A 22,679-nucleotide genomic window follows, 5' to 3' on the forward strand; every position below is an offset into this window, starting at 1 on the left:
GCTTTACCTGTCCATCTCTGTTGCTGATGATGCATCAGTCATTATCTGAAATGCCACTGACGTATTTTTCTGCTTGATTGATTCATGTGTATTGCGGCTGACCCTTCCACATTTATGTATTTCATCTATTTCTGTCTCTATAACATCTTTTTTTATCAGAGCAGCCACATAATGTGTGCGACTGCTCACACCGGTGGACATTCGCCATCAAAGAGAAGAGGAAAAATGAACAGGATATTTTGATGTGATTGCCAGTTCAAACATGTGGACAAAATGATAATGACAAATGTTTTGTTTTAGAGTTGGCTGCAATATTGAAACAGGTGTCAAAAGAGAAGACATTTTCACTCTACCTTTTTTGTGCCAATGGTGCATTTATTTTATTTTATTTAGTGTGTGTTTAATAAGCACTTTGAAATTTAAATATCTCTGACATGTACACTGAAAACAGCATTTTTCTCAATTAGCTGAATATAGTTTGCCATTATGCAAACCATATTCTCAAATTAGTTTTTAGGAATTAAATCAAAGTTATATTTTTTAAAAGATAATACGTTCAGGACCTTTCCACATATTCCACAGCATTATAACATAAACCATTGGCCCAATTATATGCATTGTATGGATTATTAAGATGAAATTACCTCCTCTTCATATTTTAAGACACAATGAAAATTTAGCAATGGTGATCTATAATACGCATTTTTCAAAAACTTTCGCCCATGACCGATTTCCTGATAAAGAAAATATGGACAGAAACAAGATGCTCGGTTATTAAAGTCTTGATTTAGATCTTCATCTTTAGCTTTGAGAGAAATTTAAGATAAAATTAAGGTACATTTTTGTCAAGGTACAAGAGCCAAACTGTTTTCTGTTACTGTTTTCAATGCCTTTTTGTACCTCCTCAGTTTTACCATCAACACATCTGTTATAAGCAAGGATTCGCTGGGTCAGAGGTCTATTATGACCTAGATTGGTGCACAAATTGACTGTATTTTATGGCTATAATAGCCTACAGTAATCAATGTATACAACCACTTGATGTTGGTGTGCATTAACTTATCTGTGTGCTCATCAAAACAGAGATATAGCGAAGCTCCACATCCAATCAGGTGGTGTAAACAGAGTTCTAATGGCTAATGGTTGTGGTATATTTATCCACATTTGCAATACATGGTACTTTATCAGTTTCTGTTAGGGGTTATTTATAATTTAAATCTTTAACTAAAATGAACGACTGGTTTAAAATGACAGATTTAAAAGATAAGTCTTTCTTGCTGTATTGCTTTGGAATTTGGCCAGCAAAAATAAAATAAGAATGTTGTAGACTATGGGTTTATTGACCTTATTATAATGACATAGAGCAGAAAAGTGTATTATCATTTTTGGCTTTTATTAGAAAATAAATCATATGTCAATTCATCTTTGCTATTCATGCACTTTTTATAATACATTTTATTCATTGGCAGTCATGATACCATGTTGCAAAATATGTTGTCTGAAAACCTTAATGTCATGCAAGGTTTACCAGAAACTGAAAATGCTGCAAACAATTTACACCAAAAGGCACTGGCTTTTGTGTACACTGAAAAAAAAAAAAAGAGCTATAATATACAAACAGAATAATTTTCCTCATTATCATACATATTACATTTATTTTACTTTAGGGGAATGATTCTCGCCTTGGGGTTCCCGGGTTCAAATCCCGGACGAGCCCCCAATTGTGTTGCCATTTGAACTATAGGGGCAAGTAAATAGGTGACTGCTGCAGGTCTCTCTTTCCATAAGTGTTGGATCCAACGTTGGTTGGCGCATAGACGGTGCCGATGGTGTTGCTGGATCGGATGAGAAAATCTGCTAATCTCTGAGTAACGCAGGTAGCTGTATTGCACCTCCTCTTTTCCATGTGATGACTGTAGGGTAGGTAAGAAGGGTATTCATTTGTTAGTCATATACCTAAATAAATTACAATTAATTAATTTTATTAAACATTTAAACAATTTTTTTCACAATTAGAAATCAAAATGGACAATTCTTGTTTTTATGGAATATTATTAATGATTTCTCTAACGACACTTACTGGCGTAATGGTGGGGCAACCAGTCACTTACATGAGATAGCTACAAACTACAAAGATTCAATCAATTCCCGATGGACAAAATCAAATCCCGCCCAACAATTTTTCTTGTTCAAGAAGCCATTTCACTTGGATATACTTCACAATAGGGAATAAAAGACTATCGCAACTTCTGTTTCATGCTGACAGATTTTGCAGGCAAATAAGGTTCATTGTCGTTTATCTATAGTGTAGTGATGAATGAAATACGAATCACAGCTCATACAGAAGTAACTCTCAATCCAAGCAGCTTTTTGTTAGTGTAGGTTGCAAGACCTTTTCGCCTGATTTTCACCCGATTGCATGGATTCCTATTGAAATGACTGAATTTCGACAACGAAAATTTGTTGAGTAACAGCCTAAATGTGACTGCGGCATAATGGGTAATAATGACTAAATAACATGAATCAATGAAAATAGTCCCAATAAAAAATAAATAAATAAATAAATAAATAAAATTACGAAATAGTACTTTGATGGTACTACCTACAAAAATGGCAACATTTTAAACAATGAATCATAATTGACACAATTAATTTTGCACAAGTACCTGTTCACTGCTCTGAGACCCCTTGGGGGCCGTGGCCTTGTAAAACTCACAAAGGGATTGTCAGATAGATCTGTAACCAGCCATCCATCGGCCTCTTGCAAGCCATCCGGCTGCTCATTGGACGAAAGGGAGTACCTGTCGACAAGAAGAGGCCACAAAGCACCATCTCAATAAGAACTGCTTATAGAGTACCACTCTCCCTAACCATTACAATCTTCTGAAGTGGAGATGTGTTGCAAGTGGATCATTTGGGTCCCCTGGTCATATCACTCTCACACACTTCTACACACTTGCAACACAGGTGTTACATTCCAAAGATAGACCAAATAATGTGCTCTCTCAAATTGAAAATCTTTGGTCAGGTAACCTAAAATTTGTTTGATGTGATGCCATTACACTTGCTATAGAAGAATCTTTCAGTGAACTGTTCTTAAAATAACCATTTTTCTTTGTGTGAAGAATAGTTTCAAAATCTAAAGAACCTTTTTTCCACTATAATGAACCTTTTGTGTAACATCCAGGTTCCAGGGATGTTAAATGTTCTTCATGGAATCATCAATACTATTAAATAACCTTCATTTTTAGGAGTGTAACATTACATTAGCCTACATTATTAAATTAAATTCATTTAATTTAATATTCACATTAAAAAATCAATATCAATTGACTACATTTAGACACCAACAAAAGTCAAATGTAATGGTCAAATCAACTAGAAATACAGCTGTACATTTTTACTTGTACTTACCAGTAAATAGTTGGACACTTAATCTTTCTTATCACTAATTCCCACATTTTATAATATTAGTGTCATCAAAGCTATAAAATTACACAAACAGAAGTATGGGAATTATTTAGTTGCCACTTAAAATAAAAATAGATTAAATATAGATTGGTTTCTTCAAAGTGGCCACCATTTCTGCACACCTTGCTTTTCTTTCAGTCTCCGCTCAAATTAATGTATTTAAAAATGTATTTAAATTAATTTAAGGGTGCACCATTGAAATTCTGGCCAATAGCGATAAGAGATCAATTCATTTTAATAAATGATAACTAATAGCTGATATTATACTTTCTTGCATATGTCTGCAAACTATGATGATTCATGAATATGTCTTTCTTGGCTAAATCACAGTGAACTGTAAACTGGTCACTGGTCAAACTGGTTGTTTCAGGATCAGCAAAGATGTTGATCCAGGAATGTGTTGCACTTGGTAAAATCACATTCTGCCTGTCAGCACATATGCACACCATGTACTGTACATTCATGCTCTTAAAGCACAAGATCAGAAGCTTCTTTACTAAACTAAATTTAGTATAGTTTGTCCAAACTTTTGACTGCATGGTAGTAATATTATCATTATGGAACAAATAATGTTATGGATGATTACTTCATATACACAGAAATCGTAAAAAGACATAACCTGCCATTTTTCTCCTAGGGTCTACCTGATTTAACCCCTAAATATTACCCCTAAATATTAATTTGACTTAAAACCAGTTTAGTTAGATGTTACCATTTTTAGGTTACCGTTTTTTTTTTTTTTTTATTGTTATCATTGTACTCATTAGACAAATCTATTACATAAATAGGATATATGTAACATTTGAATTTTTATCGAATGAAATATTCAGTAATTTCTTTATTCTAAAAGTAAAGCATTCAATAGACTACGTTTTAAAACGTTTGTCAGATAAAACGTGTCAGCCTATGATATAATTTGAATGAACTTATTTTAAGTGAAAGATATTATCTATTATATTACAATATTATATTATATTATTCTAAATCAGTCTAATTACATTTGGTTACACACATGAAGGAATTTTTAAGGGTTGGTCAGGGGCATCCTAAAAAATAGATCAAAAATCAGATCAAAAATACATCCCAACACCTAACATTCTGACTTTGTATGAGTTAGAAGACATACCTGTTGTGAGGGGCTGTGGCGACACAATGCAGCATCACGAGGAAGATCAGGATCTGGGAGGACAGTTTCAGATGATGCATGGCAGACTGCAATACTTTCAATGTTCTTGCGCAAAAGACATGGGAAAAAAAAAAGAAGAGCATAAGCATGAGTAAAATTGCATTTCAGATGAGTAGAAGAGTTATTGAGCCTAATGATACAACAAAAAGTTTCCAGATATTTCACTGAAAGAGTAACAGTACTCACTTCCAGCGGTTTCAAACCAGTGGACAGCAGCTCCAGAAGGTGCTGGCGATGTCTCTGTTTTTCACACAAACACTCACACCACTCCATTCGCTCTGTTATAGGCTCCTACCCTCAACCACTTGTGACATCATCACACTCCTCCAAATATAGCTCTCAATTTACAGCAGAGATCAGGGGTATATGGAGAGGGGGGTTAGCTTGAAGAATTCAAACTCACAGAAAGGGTCAAAAGCGGCGTTGACGCTTGTCATGACGTTCGACGTGGACATCATCATCGACTGCCTTCACGTCATAATGTATCAAATGACTTTGAGTAAAAAAGTCCTTCCTGCAATGGAAAAACAAGTACTTTTTGCTCATGTTAATGATTGTTTCTGGAGAAAAATCAATTCTGTACCTGGAAAAAACTTTTATTTTTATGATAATATTTATCTAAAATATTTTAGATGTTGGGTCAGGCCTTGTTTTCCTTTGTGTTCTTCTTCATTCAATATGCTTTAAAAGTGCCAGACTTTGTTCAAAACTTGTAGCTCAATATTTTCCCTTTCCCAGGGATTCAAGTAGAAATGACTCACTCTTTATTTTAAGTCAGAGAACAAAAAGAAGTTTCAGCCAAAACCCACAAACATCCACAGCAGATATGGCATGACATCTAACAGACTGGATAAAGTTGAATACCAAAGTTATTTAGGGATATTAAAACTCGCTGCTACCATGTTTGTGTTTGTGTACCAGGGCGTTGCTATGCCGTTGGTGATCTGAATGTTTTTAACACATTGCTATGTGGTTGCTATAGGATGTTCTTGTTACTTCTGTAGTGTCTTTTAGAACATTCAGTACTCAAGTAGTTAGCCAACACTACAAATTATAATTTCTAAATGTTTTGAGTTGTAATTTATCATAACAAACACAATTCGTTTTGTAGACTTGTACTTACATTGATCCAACCATAAATTAAGACTTGATTTTGCCAGTGTTTATGATCTTACTACACAGTTAATATAGAGTATACTGTAGGTGCAGTACAAGAACTGTGCCAAACATGTTGCATGCTGGCCTAACAATATCACCCACAGTTGTCTAAATAAACATGATGGTCAGGACTGTTGTAAAATGTAGATTTCTTTGAAATATACCGCCACCATGTGTTTCAAACCACCCACTGCATCAGACTGAAAAAACTGCAGATTACAGATTAAGACTCATGTGAAGTATTTGTACACATTGTATCACACACACAGCACACACACACACACACACACACACTGTATTTTTGTGATCAGTGATCTGTAAATGTCATAGAAATGGTATAGATGAAGGCCAGGTAAAGAGGATAATAGTTTTCCAAGCACCTGGCTAATAAAAATAATATAAATATATATGTATTTTTTGTTGACATAATCAGAGCTGTATTGTATCCTGGGCTCCGAGATTCATCAGCAACTTTCTCCTCTCTAGCAATGGCCCTGTTCATAATAAGTGTTACAGTTCAACTGTTAAGTTATTTAAAATTAAAATAAAACAAAAAATTAAATAAAAAATTAAATAAAATGATATCTAATTCAAAATTTTAACAAAAATTATACTGAAATAACACTGGATCCAGTTTAGCCTCTTCATTATCCGACCACTCAGGAACATACCCAGAGCCACAGGCGGAATAGACGTCACTCCTACATATAAAGTATAAATATTCAAATATAAGCACATATTTAGACAGCCAGAAATAAGCTTAAATGAAAGAAGAAAAAAAAAAAAAAAAATTTTTTTATAATATTACTATGCCTAAGTAATCACAGCAGCTGTCATCTATGAGAAAGTTGGTCTTGGATGCACTTTGCCCTAATGCACTAATAGTCTTGCCAATTACATTCTAACTACCTGCAAGATCCCCTTTATGACATGCTATAATACAAAGTGTGCTTTGTATTTTATTTTTCTGAATTTTGTAAAATATATCATATGCTTTTCCATATATAACCATGCATTACCGGACACAATCAGTGTAACAGTATTCTGGGTGTCAGATTTGCATGTGGATCTCACTGTGAAATTATCAGCATCATTAGTGTGGGCGGCAGCTGTATCATACTTGTACCTGTCAGAAAAAAAAAAAAAAAAAAAGGATTTTTATTAATCCTCAGTATGAATATACTAAATATGAGTATGATGTGAAGCTTGTTTTTGTCTTATGTATTACTTTACTCTAAATTACATTAAAATGCAATTCACACATTATCACATACTTGAAAACACCTCTTTTATAATATGATGTTTTTAATTTCTGACTTTTTTGTGAGGCTGTTCAATCATAATACAACTGATATAACTATTCTGCTATGTTTAAAATTGACTTTTAAACTCACTGTCCCGTAATGAAATAAGGTAAAGCCATTAACATTTCCCTGTCAGTCAGTCATGTATGTTACATCAGAACGACTGACGTGTCGGGATCTCGCCTGAGAGCCCAATCACCTTTGAGTGGTAACAAAACAAGCCAATGGACATTGAGATTTGCATCGCAAACCATTCCCAGTGACACGGGTATGCAAAGACGCGTGCAGCTCATTTAAGCTTTCGCGGTCGGTAAAAGGGGTGTCCAGGAGGGGCAACCTGGAGATAGAGGAAGCTGCTCTTCCCCCGGAGAAGGCCCGGGCGAAGAATCTTTTGTTTTGTCAAAATTTATGTTCCGTCGCTGGCCTTACAGTCAGTGGTACGCAAATTTTCAACAAAAGAGCAGTTTCCTCAATCTCTGGGTCCCAAGAGGGTGGGTTGACAGTGAGCAGTGCTATGCTTTCCACTCTCATCCCCCTCTTCTATCGGCAGTAGACAGGAGCCTGCGGTTCGAGGACGCAACGCCTTCTCATGGGTCTCCTGCCATTCCCGCATGGGAACCATGGAGACAGATAAGTGTTGCACCGCACAGTTGGTCCTCACCCTGTGCTCCACTTCGCTGCCCCATTGCGGGTACATCTGTAGTCCCACTGGTTCCACTTGCACGGTGTCTGGGAGCCTGGCTAGTGCTTCCCAGCCCGTCTTGCTGGCTCACTCGGACGATCAGACTCGCCTACGAAATCAGTATGCCCCATCTCCCCCCAGGTACAGCGGCATCCGGTTTACTGGCATACAAGGCATACAAGGATGCTTCTGTTCTACGTACAGATATCGCAGTCCTACTGGCGATAGAGCCGGTCCCTCCAGCCGATATAAAGTCAGGGTTTTACAGCCCTTACTTTATTGTACCCAAGAAAGGCGGTCAAGAAGCTAATGCAGAAATGCATTTTTGAGTTCGGACGGGACCTCGACTGCAGTGGCATATCAATTGCCTCGAGTTGCTAGCAGTAATACTCACCCTGCGGCCGTTCAGACCATTGCTACAAGACAAGCATGTGCTGGTCAGGACGCCCAACACAACAACCGTTGCATACAACATACATCAGGGTGGTCTACGCTCCCGTCGCATTTCCCAACTTGCCCGCCATCTCCTCCTCTGGAGTCAGAAGCATCTGAGATCGCTTCATGCCATTTACATTCCGGGCAAGCTCAATTGTGCAGCCGACGAGTTTGCACGACAGCTTACCATCACAGGAGAATCGAGACTCCACCTCCAGGTGGTCCAGCTGATTCGAAGACGCCTCTGAGCCACACAGGTAGACCTGTTTGCCTCTCCGGACACATCCCACTGCCAGTTGTTTCCAATTCATCAGTCATTCTGACATAACGTCTCCGCTCCCTCCTTCAGGGAACAGGGGTTAAATTAGTAACCTAGACATTACCCATCAGCAGGATCCCTGCTCCAATGATCTTGGGTCTGTGAAAATTAGCGCTGAAGTAGCTACCACGATGATGACCAATATTACCTGCAAGACAATTGAACTGTCCTTATTTAACCTATTATGTTTGGTTATGATTTATGGCATACAAAATAATTTATCAGTCTCTGCACCATGAACAGTATGCACAAGATAGAACAGTAATTCAGTCACATTGCAACACAGTGGTGTGACTCACTGCTATAAGTACTCATCTAATTGGTGAACCTCTGCCCTCATTTTCAATGCAGCTCGACACATCTCAACTCACCCATTTCAAAACTGTCATCGATGATACAGTACCAACAGTGGAGCTTGGGATCTCAAACCACCTCTCAATCTGAGTGATGGTGCTTGGCAGATGGCAATGACACCCATTGTGCTCCACCAGTAAAACTATTGATCATCATTTTGCATGTTCAGTGTAGATATTACAACCTATGCACTGCCACTGAAAACCAAAGTGACACATTTTAACGAAAAAAAATTATAAAAATAACTTATATGTCACAACGTATAAGTTATGACAAGTATATGTCATAACTTATATGTAACCTAACTCCATATGTCACTGTCAAGTTTATTTTTCACTCTTGTTCAGTTTTAATCTTAGTTTTCACTGTTTTTGTCATTGCCTGAGTTCTAGTCATTCATCTGTTGTCATAGTTTCTATCTATTCATCACCTGTTCCTGTTCTGTTGATTACCTTCATTGTGTATTGTAGCCTTCTGTCTTCCTCAGTTATTTGTCTCTAGTTGAAGTTGTTAGTTTTTGTATGCATTCGTTCTTCGTGTTTATTAAAAGTTGATGCCTATTATTCGTTCATCCTGCATCATCTATCTTTCCTGAATTATATATTATACAGTCAACCCCTGACAACATACGTGTGCACACACTTTTAGAATTGGGTATGTGGCTGTGATCAGAATTCACTAATCATCATGCTCATACTAGTAGTACTTACCTGTCTTCACTTGGTCCAAACTCAGTTCCCAGAGGGCCACTGTCCTGCAGAGTTTAGCTCCAACCAGCTCCAACTCACGTGCCTGGAAATTCTGAAGATCTTGACTTGCTGGATCAGGTGTGTTTAATTAGGGTTGGAGCTAAACTCTGCAGGGCTGTCAAATCAACATGATATGAAAGCTTTAGCTTAAGTTCTGCCAGGAAGACTCAATTACTTCGTCACTTATTACCTTCATTCTATCCAATCACGTCTTTATACTTTCTGTATAAAAGATCGGTACTTACACATGTTTGAGTTCGCAGATGCCGACGCGACAACAACCTCCACCCTCCCCACCACCACCAGGATGGTCCTGTCCATACCTCCCAGGGGGGTCGGCTGCGCCCCTCCCTTCGTCTTCAGGCAGGAGATGCAGATCCGCTACCCTCGGATTACGAACTATGGACGGGGCCTACGCCAAAGAACTTTATAATAATGCTTGCTGAACTGTCAATAAATGTATGCTTCGTTACATCATTTTATCTCCCGAGTCTTTCTGGTAGAACTTATTGTTGAATGGTATCTTTCAGATGAGGGCCACAAAAAAAGGGTGGCATTTCTTAAAAACCTACTTTTTCTAACTCCTCCAAGGCCATTGGTCCGATCTTCACCAAAATAGGCACACAGCAGCTACAGGGACAGTGCTGGCAAAAATGTATCAAAAGAAATTCGATTAGTTAATTTAAGTTAATTAACTGGTGAGGCAACATGCATTTGTATGCATTAACCTATAGCTGTGAAACACAATGTCCAAGATTAACTTGACACACATAGACAAAAGGACATTCTGAGGATGCACACCAAGTTTCGTATAATTCCACCTACAGGGCTACAAAAAAAACGTTTTAAGTCTGTTACCGTATGATCCATGAAGTTTAAATTTTGTATGCGTCTTCTTTGGTGGACATTCTAACATGTCCGATAATATGACTTGGGTTCTTCAAAAAAATATTCCCGCTAGCAGCAAATCAAATTTCAGAAGTTAATAACAGTAAATCTGAATGGCCTACCGTTACAAAAATGTATATATTTGTACATTGAGTATCCTTGGAGAATTCCTCTTAACTTTAAGACTGGATGATACTCTGCCAATAATGGTGTGTGGTACAAGTACGCACAAGCCTGTTAGCCTCTGGAAGGATCTCTGAAGTAACTTTCTTTATTAAATCAGTTGTCCAAACTATAAAATCGATGAATGTGCGCTGAAAGGACTGGCCAGCCATGGCACATAACACCTCAGAAGGGCGGCCCTTAGCTAGCACTAAAAAGAAACCACACTCCTAGTGTTTTGTGATTGATGCATAGAGGTGAAGCATGCTTTTGAAGAGAAGGTGAGCACCACACTCTGGTAGCTATGCTGAGAGGAGATTTGGCAGTAACTCAGCCGGAGAATACCGCTCCCCAAAACACCAGAGGTGACAGGGTAAGCAGAGTAGTTTCTTCAGGGCTTCAAAGAAGAGATGAAGCATGTTGTAGTGGTGCCACGGTCTCTTCCCTAAGGGGGGATGACCTAGATGAAAAAATGTAATAGGCGAGTGCAGGTGCAGTTCATCTATTGCACAAAAGCAACAAGAAATACTCAAATATAATAACAATGATTTACATGTGCAAACATAGGCGGAGTGTGCTGCTCCTTCTGATTGCTTTTAGAGGGAAACGCTGCCCCTAACTGCTGTTCTAGGATCAGTTTTCTCCATAATAATAGAATATTGGTGAAAAAGATCTGGCATGCTATCCAGTGCGTATCTGTCTTTGCGCTCTGGAGAGCTTCAAAGACTCTATTTACAACATGTTTTGCAGCGTTGAGCAATGTAGCCAATCCCAAACATCTGTTGAATTATTGAATGCAATGGCCAATCACACATGCAGTGGCTTATGCTTGTTTTTCTGTTAAAATTAACAGAGGTTGTGAATGTAGATGCTTTAATTACAAATTATTTAATGGGAGCGTGTTGCTGAGATGTGTTGGTTGTTGAGACACGTACTGAGACAAAAAAAAAAAGAAAAGATGTATACTTTTACCTGCAGGGTGTTGCAGGAGGGAGCGGAACAAAACATAAATGTTGCGGGTCCCATCAGAAGAAGGTAACATCCTGAAGGTAACAAGGAGTGGACGGGAGTGGAACTGAAACGGCTTCAGTTAACATCCATAAAGTGCGAGATAAGGTGTAAGTAGCTAAACCAAACATTTTATATTTGATAGCTGTTTTAGGATAGAATGTAAATTAATCAGGCAAACTAATAAAGTTTGTCTAATTTCACCATTTTGAATTGAAAATAGGCCTGTAATAAATTGCAACTGTAAATGTGAGAGGACAAGAAACATTAACGAACTGTTTTCATCATATTAGGGATAAGATTAATAATGAATGTGTACATATTATGAATGAATTTGTAAGAATTGAGAAATTAGAAAATGCCAGACAATCTGGTTGAAGAGCGACCAGACCCTGAGAGGACAAATGACCTCCCTGGAAATTAACATTTGAACTCCCCCTTGTGCACTATCGAGACGAAAGTCTCACCTCCGAGTCATCCTAATCTACATTTCATTCCCTCATCCCTCACCCCCTCTCTCTCTCATGCTCAGATCACCTGAATTCACCCAAGAAAATATATAGTTTAATGTGAATGATTATCATCGAGTATTGTACATTTTGGTATCATTTGAAATGTCTCAGTGCGACTGGTACAAATGTCTCATTTCCAAATAAGTAAAACCACCTTTTGTAATAAGGTTTTTAAGAGTTTAGGGATAACTGGCACACAAAGGAAGGTGGTGTCCTGGCAAATGGTCTCACCCCCCCAAAAGGTGTAACCTCTGAATGCAAATTTCCATTGTTAGAAGGTGTTTCCATGTGAAAGAGGTTCTGTCTATATAATGGAATGCAACGAAAAGATCGGGGCCTTTTTGTAACTCAAGTTGGCCCATGATGCTAAGAGTGACTCTTACTTAAGAGTAAATTCTTAGCATCATGTATCTTAATGTTGGGTCGGGGCCTTTCTGTATTTCAGATTAGCCCGTGAGGCTAAGACTCTCAGCTTCAAGTATAATGTTGGGTTTGCATCTCTTCTCTTTATTCCAGAGCATTTTATGTTTTGTGTCGATTATCTTTGAATTGATTATGAAATTGGCATGATACATTTACCTGACATAATAAATTGTTACATTTGATTATTCTAACTGACTTTGACATTATTTTCATTAAAGAGTTAAAAGGAATAGTCAAACATTCGCTCACATTTAATGATGCACAGATATCATTAAAACCTTTTCATTTATGGAGTCAGATGAAATATACATATTCAAATGTATTGCATTTAAAAAATACTTTGCCTCGAGAAAAGACAGTAACACGTAGAGACCTTCCGCGCTGGTCGGATGCCGGACTTTGGGCCGATCAAGGGCGAGCCTACAAATTTAATACACTTTTTTACCTAGCGTTCATAGCCTTCAGTAAATTAACTTGTCTAAGATTAATAACACTTAGACTAAATGATGTCAATTGACCCAATTTTTACTTTTTTCACAGACAGATGAAAATGGAAAGACTATCAGTCAAAGCTCAGCTTTAGGAGGGGAAGAAACAGGGCAAGTTAATTAGCCTGAGAGAGAAAAAGAAAGAGTGATGGAGATGAGGAGAGAGCAGGTATTGACAATAATCTACTGCCCACTGACATGGTTTTAAAGCTATTTCTAATCCAATTTTTGTCCTTCAAACATCTTGAAATGCATATAGATCAGTGAAATCTAAATTTTCTCTGGGGAGCATGACCTTGAATCCCCTAAACTAGCTAAAATTTGGGACCTCTGTGATTATAAAACCCTGCCTACAACCCTGACTGCTACTAGCAAAAAGGATGCAACGTTTCTCGGACTAACAATAATTGCAAACGCAAAAGCATCGAAATATAATTTTTCCTTCTATCTGACATTTTTTCCCATTACTATATCCCGCCATGTAGAATAGTTCACCAGAGAGGTTTACCAAAACACTATATTTTTTTGTAAGGGTCCTACTCACAGCCGCTCTTCATGGTACTCCTGACAGTTAAAATCGAAGTGATTATCAACTTTGACCCCAGCCTATCCGCTCACTGAAATGTTACCCACAAAGATAATAAGGCCGTGGCCTCTTTGCTAATGAAATGGGTACTTGCGATGGTGAACACATCCTCTTCATTACCTCAACAACTCTCGTTGATGGGTTAGTCAAGGTCAGAACTCTAATTTTCAATCAGGAGTAGAAATATAGACTGAATATAACATTTCCAGGCTATCCTAAATACCTCTTGTAAAGACCCAGAGCTTTATTGATTTGTTGGCTGTGTGTATATATATATATATATATATATATATATATAAAACAAAAATGCCTTCCAGCTATACGTAAAACTCTTTAAAGTGATAAATCACCCAAAATTGAAAATCCTGTCAACCCTCATGTCATTTCCAAACTCATATACCTGTATTCTTTCTTTTGCATAACACAAAAGAAGATATTTCAAGAAGAGTTACAAATCACACTTTTAGGATTTGGGCTGTTAATTAAAGAGGCAGGCATTACATCAATTAACAGCAGCAAGTACACAGCAAGCAATTTGCCCTAAAGCAACAAGCCTCATGGCTATGAGTGATCCACTTAAAAATGTTATGCCCTTCCCTAAGTAGACTTACTCATCATTTGCTGTACAAATTTAAGGATTACTACATGTTTGTGAGGTACTGTATAGAACCGGTCATTTTACAATGTGTTTAAATTGTATACTGTTGAACAAAACAGTATATGTTTCACACATGCATTTTTGATTCCAGAGTCCATGCCATGAAAGATGAGTTCAACAGCAAAGTTCAAGGTTAAAAACACAATACTTTAAAAACCTGATTTATGAATCAATGAAGCAAGGGTCACACACTGATCAAGCAAATTGATTATACCATTAAACATTTTTAACATTAATATTAAACAGTGTAACTCTGGTGACAAGTCTAAATTTTAAATCTAAACTTATATTTGTAACATTTATATTGTGAGGTTATATCTAACTTTTGCTAAATTTGCAAAACACTTTCTTAACACTGATAACAATAAAATAATTTATAATAATACCTTTTTAATATAAATTAATTAAATATAAATATAAATAAGGGAACAAAAGTTTCTCAGTCTCCTGGCCACAGAAATAATATGACCAAGGAACAAACTAAAATAAAACAAAGCACATAAAAAAAAAAACACACATAAACAAATGCAAAATAAAATAATGCAGAACATTATTTTAGAGTATTCTGCTGTTCTGGACCATACAGCATAGGCCCTTGCAGTTCTATGTCCTTGGACTTCCGTTTATCATTCTGTACTTTCCTGTTAATCTGTGTGATGGCCACCCATAACAGGATATATCCTAACAACCGGAGACAGTTGACCAGTCCCAGAAACAGGAACCTAATGAGGGTAACATTACATTTTAGCATGCATCAGTTGGGGCTACATAGAATACTCCTGCCAGATTTGCTCACCTAAAAGTCTCAGTGGCATACATTCTGCAAGCGCCTCTTCCACCACATTTCGTGTGACCCCATTTCAGACAGGTAGAGTCAATAAGAGCCCCAAAGTAAATGGGAGCAGGAATACCACCTTTAAAAGAGTGAAATTACATTAAAGGGTAACTAAACCCTAAACCAACTTTTTTTAGTTAATGATCTGTAAGAATGGGGCTTTATTAGTGCTGTTCATTGATTCGATTAACTTTTTTTACATTTGCATATAAAGTGTTTTAATTCTACAATATATGGTATAAAAACGTCTGAGTGCTGCCCTCTTCAGGTTGAACGGTGGCTACTGCAGTTGAATTTTCCTATTGGATGTTGCGGTACTGTGTGACGTAAGCGGTACTGCGTGACGTAAGCAGGTTCCAGCTCACCACGCCCTCCCTTGGTACGAGCTACCACGCCCTTCTTGGTACGAGCTACTACGAATAGTATTGCATCAGTTAGGATAGCTTCAAGTTAGTGTAGATTTATCTGTATTTAGTACAGTGGTCATTGTACTGCATAGCTTTCCAGCAGACTTGGGAATTAGGCACCAGTGGAGCTCAAGTGTGCAACTTGAATTTTACGTGGGATTGCTTCTGCAACGCATATGTATCTATGAACGCAATAGAGGTGGAAATGGGCTTCTCCACACAGCTCGCGCTGAAAAGCGACGCAGTGCCAAACGCTGCTCCTCCTGCATGGACTCCACCACCGCAGCGGCGTCTTGATGTGAGTGATCATTTATATAATCACAAAAATGGTTAGGCTAAAGTTAATCCTCTGGGGTCGACAAACGCGTCGGCGCATTTTGCTGGATTTTTTCACATAGCGGCAAAATATGAATATGCCTAAAGAGAGCGCGAGCTATTGACATCAACTCGATAAAACTCATCAGATGCATCATGTACTTTACGTCGTCTTGCGACCCTGTGAGTCACCATTTTAGAGTCTGACAGCAGCTGTCAATTAATCTGTCACTGCGGGTCTCAGGTGCCCCGCCCTCGTTTCATCCCCGTATATCCGCTGGGGTCTGCCCACTTTTCCAGCATTTTTCAAATATTGCCAGTGGGTGGAGTCAGGCTCTGACCAGGGGTTTAGTTACCCTTTAAAAACAATGCTGTGCCAGACCTTAAAGGGATAGTTCACTTTGAAATAAAATTTTGGTATGTTTTAGCTTACCTCAAGGGCATCCAAGATGTAGGTGTCTTTTTTTCCGGGGGGTATAGATGTATACACTAGATGTCGCCTTCTCTACTGCAGTTCATTGGAACGAAACCGTAGCCAAGGCGACATCTATGTATATATCTATACCCGCCCGCGCCGTCAGATCATTTGGACGTGTGCTGTGTTCAAGAGATAACAACGATATAAATACTGTTCGTTTTCTCACACAAACCGCTCGTTTCATGTCTTAGGCCATCAATGTGTACTTACGATGGGGAATTGTTTAATTTGGACGATGGGGAATTGTTTTAATTTGGACTCTGTGCTTGTGTTTTGAGACAATGACCATAGACCTGCATTATATGACTGACAGACAAGAACGGTTTGACCTAAAAATATCAAAATTGAAACTACTGCGGAAACAAAGACACCTACATCTTGGATGCCCTTGAGGTAAGCTAAAACATATCAAAAATTAATTTCAAAGTGAACTATCCCTTTAATGTGAATAACATCTGTAATTTAATTTAAATTATTGGGACACTTCTTCTAAGTAAACCAAAACATTACACAATCAGGCACTCCAAATGTGAACTTACCCAAAACTCTTAAAACGAACAGTAGCATGCCCATTGAGAGAGACTTCAGCTCAGGATCCACAATTCTGCAAGGATATATTAAACATTTAATACAAATTTCATCCATATAAATATGGTATATATACCATTGTGGAATAAAACAAAGTTGTGATTAATCACTGCAAGATATGTTGTAAAGTAATTAAACAGAACCTCAATGAGATGATGAAGAAGGGAACAGTGCCCAGACAGTACACAAAGAAGGCGAAAGACTGCAGCGCCAGATAGATGTAGAACATTATAGTACATCTGCTCTCTCGTGAACACTGTCCAAGCACTGCAGAGGAGTTCCCAGCACTCATTCCCCAGCTCTGGACACATGTACAGTGGTGGAATGTCTGACAAACACGCAAATGAAAAAAAGAAAAGAAACTCAAAAACATGTAATAATGAATTTGAGGTCAACAGTTTAAGATAGTTGTTCACCATATTCTGTCCTGTTCCACGAGTGGAACTGCAGCCTGCGTGACAAGGAGAGATGTAGGTCACTCCATTCTGTCCACACACTGGATCCCATTGGAAGTCAGGACACCCACAGTCGGCATTGCAAGAAGTGAGGACATCACTGCTTATAATCTGAACTTCTACAGATCTGCTACATAAACAATTGATTATATTATATTACATATTTACTGTATATGACCCTAGATAGGGCAAGCAGTTCGTTAAGGATAGATTGAATTGATGGATAATGTATAGTTTCCATGATGCAATAAGAGTGTGACTGGAGATGAAAGTACCCTTGATAGGGCACTGTGACCCCAGCGACATCTGTATTTTCACAGCTAAGAGCAAAGCAAGGTATGGTGAGAAACAATGCGGTAATTGCAGTGAAAAACGACATTCTTGCAGATCCCAGCAGATCCAGTTTAAACCTCTTCATTATCCACCCACTCAGGAATATACCCAGAGCCGCTGGTGGAATAGATGTCACTCCTACAGAAATATATAAGCACACTCAGTTTAAACAGCCAGCTAAAAAAAAAAAAAAATAATAATAAATAAAAAATAAACATGGCAGTTGTCACCTATGAGAAAGTTGGTCTTGGATGCACTTTGTCCAAACTGTTGTTCCAAATACTTTGGTGTATATGTTATTAATATGGCAAAGGCATTGAATGCCATTACATTGGAAACCAGGTACAGGAGATAGATCTTGTTGGTGAGCAGACGCTTCAGAGACGGCCCAAAATCTAGAAAACAAGCAAATAGGCATTTTTGAGAACAATCTCTTTTACTTATTTATTTATTTATTTATTTTTACATTGTCATAGTAGACCAAAATAACACGTTATAATTTATAATAATAAGCTCCATTAGTTTCCTGCAAACTTATATTTTTCCAAACCTGTATTACGGTGATCTGTGTTACATTGATTTTCTGGAGGATCTCCTGGCCACCTTTTCCATATTTATAATTAAAAGAAACTGACACTGTCAAACTCCATAATGACACACACACACACACACACACACACACACACACACACACACACACACACACACACACACACACACACACACACACACACACACACGCACGCATGCACTCTGTAAGGTTGCCATACCTTTAGCTATCTCTGTAATGCTGGGTGTGTGTTTATGTTGTTTTGAGGGGTTGTCCAGCTCATAGGTTTGGGGGTTTTCAGGTAAAGCTCTTGGCAGGAACCAGAGCGGGAAAGCAGCAAGTAGAGTCAACAGCCCAGAAACCACATAACCCAACCACCAGGCCCCAACCCAGCGAGAGTCCTGAGGGGTGATGGTCACACTCTCTGATAATGAGAAGAAAATATACAAATAAACAATCTATGTGTTAGAAAAATATATATGTGACACATCCACCGGGCTCTCCACATCATTTCACTATTTGCCCACTCCATATATTCTATCACACCTGCTATCAAGAACAGCATTTATACTCCACAGTCACTCAGTGTCTGATCTCTGATAAGAACAAATGGACTTCTCTGTTCTTAGTTAGTAGAGTTACTTACCTCTTGTCCATCTCAGCTTTCCTTCATCGAAATACTCCTTATCTTCATCTGTTCTCCATCTGTGTGGTTCCTATCTTACCTGTCCTGCAATCCCAACTGTTATCATCCTTACCTGTTCACTATCCATAAACAAAACAAAAAAAAGAAAAAAAAAAGACCCTGCACTTGGGTTCCCCATCAAACTGTGTGTGATGTCTACTTGAAAGAAGACCAGGCCTTTATTATGAACCCAGCGGGATCTTAACTTCTCCCAGAGGATAAGCTGATAACACTCCCTCCTTTATCTTAACCACAGAGAGCAACCAGATCTTTGTCCCTGCCTTCTTTGTTGTTGAGATCAACCATTCTTCTTTCCGTTCTGCCAGTGAGGTCTTCCCTGAGGAGTCTCATTTGAACCTTTTTTTTCTGGCCACAAAGATCAACCCGAATCCTCCTACTACTTCACAGCTCCTCCGTGGTATTTCCATCCATTAACTCCTCAGGGGTCCCTCCTTTCACTGGCTCCCTCTGGGTCACTCCTCGCTCCAGTTTTACCTTATTACTTCTGTCTATTGATTCTGCCAGGCTCCTATATCCTCCAGCATCACCATGTCCTCATGTTGAGCTCCCCTAAATCTGTTTAGTCCTGTGTTTCCCAAGGTACCAAAGTGGTCTGTTCTCTTGGTGACAGTAATGGAGGGTGTACTCAGTCTATCTAGAGCCTAAAGTCCACCTCAGTGGTCCAAGCTGCAGTGGTCCGAACCTTCCCCTGAAGCAGTGGCGATCCCTGTGGCACCACCCACACGGCCGGTTACCTATGGTGGGTTTCATTGTTCTGTCTGGTTCTCCTCGACTTTGACATGACTAAATTTGTCCTCGACTTTGACATGACTTACTAAATCTTCTTAAAGAGTTAGTACGCCCAAAAATGAAAATGATCTTATAATTTACTAACTCAACTCAAGCTATAGGTGTTTATGACTTTCTTCTTTATAAACTGTAATCTCTAGCTTCCGATAACAACAGTTCACGAGTCTAGTTCCGGCTGAAGAGTAAACTCTGACCCAACGTATGACGTAGGATTTAGTAGTATTGTAAGTGAGAATAGACACCTCTCGTGGTTCAAACAAATAGGCCTGGGCAACAAACTCAAGCTCCTAGACTTCCAATTCATGACCTGTGTTTTGTTTTACTCTATCCTCAGTGCTTCCGTGTTCGTCAATACGTCAAGCGTCGGGTCAGAATTCACTCTTACACCAGAACTAGACTCGTGGGCAGAAGCTAGTGATTGTAGTTTATAAAGTTATATGAAATATGGATTTTTATTTCCCCACAAAAAAGCATCGCTTTGCCTCAGAAGGCCTTTATTAACCCCCTGGAGCCATATGAATTACTTTTATGATGGATGGATGCGCTTTTTTTGGGCTTCAAAAACCAAGTTACCGTTCATCCCCATTATATTTTATTATAAAGCTTGTAAGAGCCAGATTATTTTTCAATATAACTCCGATTGTGTTTGACTGATAGAAAAAAGTCATATACACCTAGGATGGCTTGAGGGTGAGTAAATTATGGGATAGTTTTCATTTTTTGGGTGAATTAATCCTTTAAGTCTTTAAATCTAATCCATTGGCTCTTCTGTGGTCTTCTCCTCAGCCGGCTTTGCTGAGGCTTCATAGTTCTGCTCCACCATTGCGTTCAACTGTTCTGCCACGATGGTTCCAGTTCTGCCATGGTGGTCTTCTGCTCTGACAGTGCTTCTGTGGAAGTCCCCTGTTTTCCAGCTTGAGACCCTACGGACACTCTGACCCCACCCTGGGCCATTACCATATTCATATACAGTACCATGGTATTTGTCATGGTACTTCAAGGTACTTCAAAGAGGCAGTACTACCATGGTACAGATCAAAACAAACTAAGTAATACTGCACTTCCTTTTGGTACTTTCTTGTTAGTGACTTCTTATAAGTTATAACAATTTTAACTCACCTCTACTTATTAAGCCAATGTCCACGTAAATAATAGCACACAGAGATCCAAGCGAGTAACCGAAAATTGACCCGATGACTCCGAGTGTGTGCAGGCAACCTACAAAAAAAATAAAAAATGGACTAAGGGACAAGGTTACTTCAGTTTGAGAATAAAAAAACAAAACAAAAAAAAACACACACACACACACACAATCATTTTCTCACCAATGTAAAATGCAGAGTTTTCTGGGTGTGCATAATCATCTATGAAAGACATTCCCAAAGGACCGATGCTGGCTTCCCCAATGCCACGAATAATGTTTCCCAACAGCACAATCACCCATGTGGGAGAGCTTTCCTCTTCCCCTTTTTGGCATCCTGTACAACCCATATAGAGTGCTCTGTTGGGTATTTTACTGCAATTTACAATTAAAATATCCCACATGCTTCCACATATAACCATGCATACCGAACACAAGTTGTTGAACGGTATTCTGGGTGTCAGATGAGCATGTGGATCTCACTGTGAAATTATCAGCATCATTAGTGTGGGCGGCAGCTGTATCATACTTGTACCTGTCAGAAACAAACAGACACATAAATAGTAAATGCATTTAAAATACAGATCTTGAAGAATACTTATCGGTATGAGGTGGATCTTTATAAAATATTTTAGTATGGATATACTAATTATGTGATGGCCATCAATTCATTTATTCAATATTACATTTACATAATTGATAGATACAATGACTTGAAAACACATATTTTATAATCAACAAATCTCTTAAAATATCAGATAGGGAACATTTTACTTAATGCTTGGACTAAATACAAATTCATTACATTTGAACTTTTCATGAAAATGTTATAAAAGTGTATAAGAGTAAAATTCTAGGGATATTTTTTCTGTTCTTCATCACAGACACCCTCATCTGTCATTGACCCATGAACGTTACTCACCGGTCCATAATGAAGTGAGGTAAAGCCATTATCAGTGTCCCTACACCCATCAGCAGGACCCCTGCTCCAATGATCTTGGGCCTATGAAACTTAGCGCCAAAGTAGCTTACCACAGTGATGACCAACAGATTACCTGCAAGCAAATGTGACGTTATTTAACAAGTTCTTTGTTGTTTAATAGCATACCATCAATCAACTGTCCCATTTTTAAAGTATGAACGGAAATTCAGCCTCAGTGGTGTGACTCATTGCTATAAGTACTCATCTAATGGGTGAACCTCGGCCCTCATTTCTCAGTGCAGCTCGACACATCTCAACTCACCCATTTCAAAACTGCCATCGATGATACCAACAGTAGAACTTGGGATCTCAAACCGCCTCTCAATCTGAGTGATGGTGCTTTTGGTGTAAGACCCCGTCAGGGATTTGGAGAAATAACAGAAGGCAAGTACACCAATAAAGATCTTTCCGGTCACAAGGGTAGAAAAGAGATTAAGTCAGAGGTATAACAGCTATTATACACCACTATTAAAACAAATAATCAGCTAATAGTGGTTCTACACTTATTGCTCGGTTTAACATGCATATGGTCAAAGACAATGTCTCTTGCCTTTAGGCTTGGGGAGCAGCATTTGGCCTGTGATGTTTTCTTATTACTGTCTGAATACTCCATTGGTTTAGACTCAAAGAACCCCTCTGGGCTGCCCTCCTCTGTCATGATGAACAATGGGTTAGTGAAGAGATAAACAAAGTTGTGTTCATATATGGAAAAATGAA

At 38.4% G+C, this 22,679-nt stretch overlaps 2 protein-coding genes across 3 annotated transcripts; both read right to left on the reverse strand.

Moving 5' to 3' along the window:
* Window positions 1–1,387: 1,387 nt before the first annotated feature.
* iapp (islet amyloid polypeptide) lies at window positions 1,388–4,918 on the reverse strand. 2 transcript variants are annotated; one of them, XM_084407760.1, is made up of 4 exons: window positions 4,844–4,918; window positions 4,598–4,702; window positions 2,667–2,801; window positions 1,388–1,913 (listed from the first exon to the last, which is right to left on the reverse strand). In XM_084407760.1, exons 2-4 carry the CDS (start codon window positions 4,675–4,677, stop codon window positions 1,739–1,741), a joined length of 390 nt encoding a protein of 129 aa, XP_084263886.1. In that variant the 5' UTR covers window positions 4,678–4,702; window positions 4,844–4,918; the 3' UTR covers window positions 1,388–1,738. The 2 variants fall into 2 exon arrangements, with proteins under 2 accessions (XP_084263886.1, XP_084263887.1); XM_084407761.1 differs by having other exon boundaries at window positions 4,598–4,691; window positions 4,844–4,913.
* A 9,916-nt stretch (window positions 4,919–14,834) lies between these two features.
* LOC311289783 (solute carrier organic anion transporter family member 1C1-like) lies at window positions 14,835–22,260 on the reverse strand. Its single transcript, XM_084408029.1, has 13 exons — window positions 22,225–22,260; window positions 21,903–22,035; window positions 21,409–21,515; window positions 21,165–21,317; window positions 20,959–21,057; window positions 18,565–18,768; window positions 18,025–18,189; window positions 17,737–17,932; window positions 17,423–17,588; window positions 17,150–17,334; window positions 16,958–17,022; window positions 15,180–15,297; window positions 14,835–15,105 (listed from the first exon to the last, which is right to left on the reverse strand). The coding sequence occupies exons 1-13, from the start codon at window positions 22,226–22,228 to the stop codon at window positions 14,934–14,936; spliced, it is 1,767 nt and encodes a 588-aa protein (XP_084264155.1). The 5' UTR covers window positions 22,229–22,260; the 3' UTR covers window positions 14,835–14,933.
* Between the last annotated feature and the right edge of the window lie 419 nt (window positions 22,261–22,679).

Source organism: Rutilus rutilus, assembly GCF_951802725.1.
Source record: "Rutilus rutilus genome assembly, chromosome: 4".
Taxonomy (NCBI): domain Eukaryota; kingdom Metazoa; phylum Chordata; class Actinopteri; order Cypriniformes; family Leuciscidae; genus Rutilus; species Rutilus rutilus.

Bases quoted from the DNA above. Each gene is read 5' to 3' on its own strand.
- iapp (XM_084407760.1), bottom strand. From the start codon at position 4,677: ATGCATCATCTGAAACTGTCCTCCCAGATCCTGATCTTCCTCGTGATG. The intron at 2,802-4,597 runs GTATGTCTTCTA...TCTTGTCGACAG, and splicing joins GCCACAGCCCCTCACAACAG to GTACTCCCTTTCGTCCAATG. The intron at 1,914-2,666 runs GTACTTGTGCAA...CCTACCCTACAG, and splicing joins GGTCTCAGAGCAGTGAACAG to TCATCACATGGAAAAGAGGA.
- LOC311289783 (XM_084408029.1), bottom strand. The intron at 21,058-21,164 runs GTGAGAAAATGA...TTTTTTTTGTAG, and splicing joins AAACTCTGCATTTTACATTG to GTTGCCTGCACACACTCGGA. The intron at 17,589-17,736 runs GTACTTTCATCT...TTTATGTAGCAG, and splicing joins GTCACAGTGCCCTATCAAGG to ATCTGTAGAAGTTCAGATTA.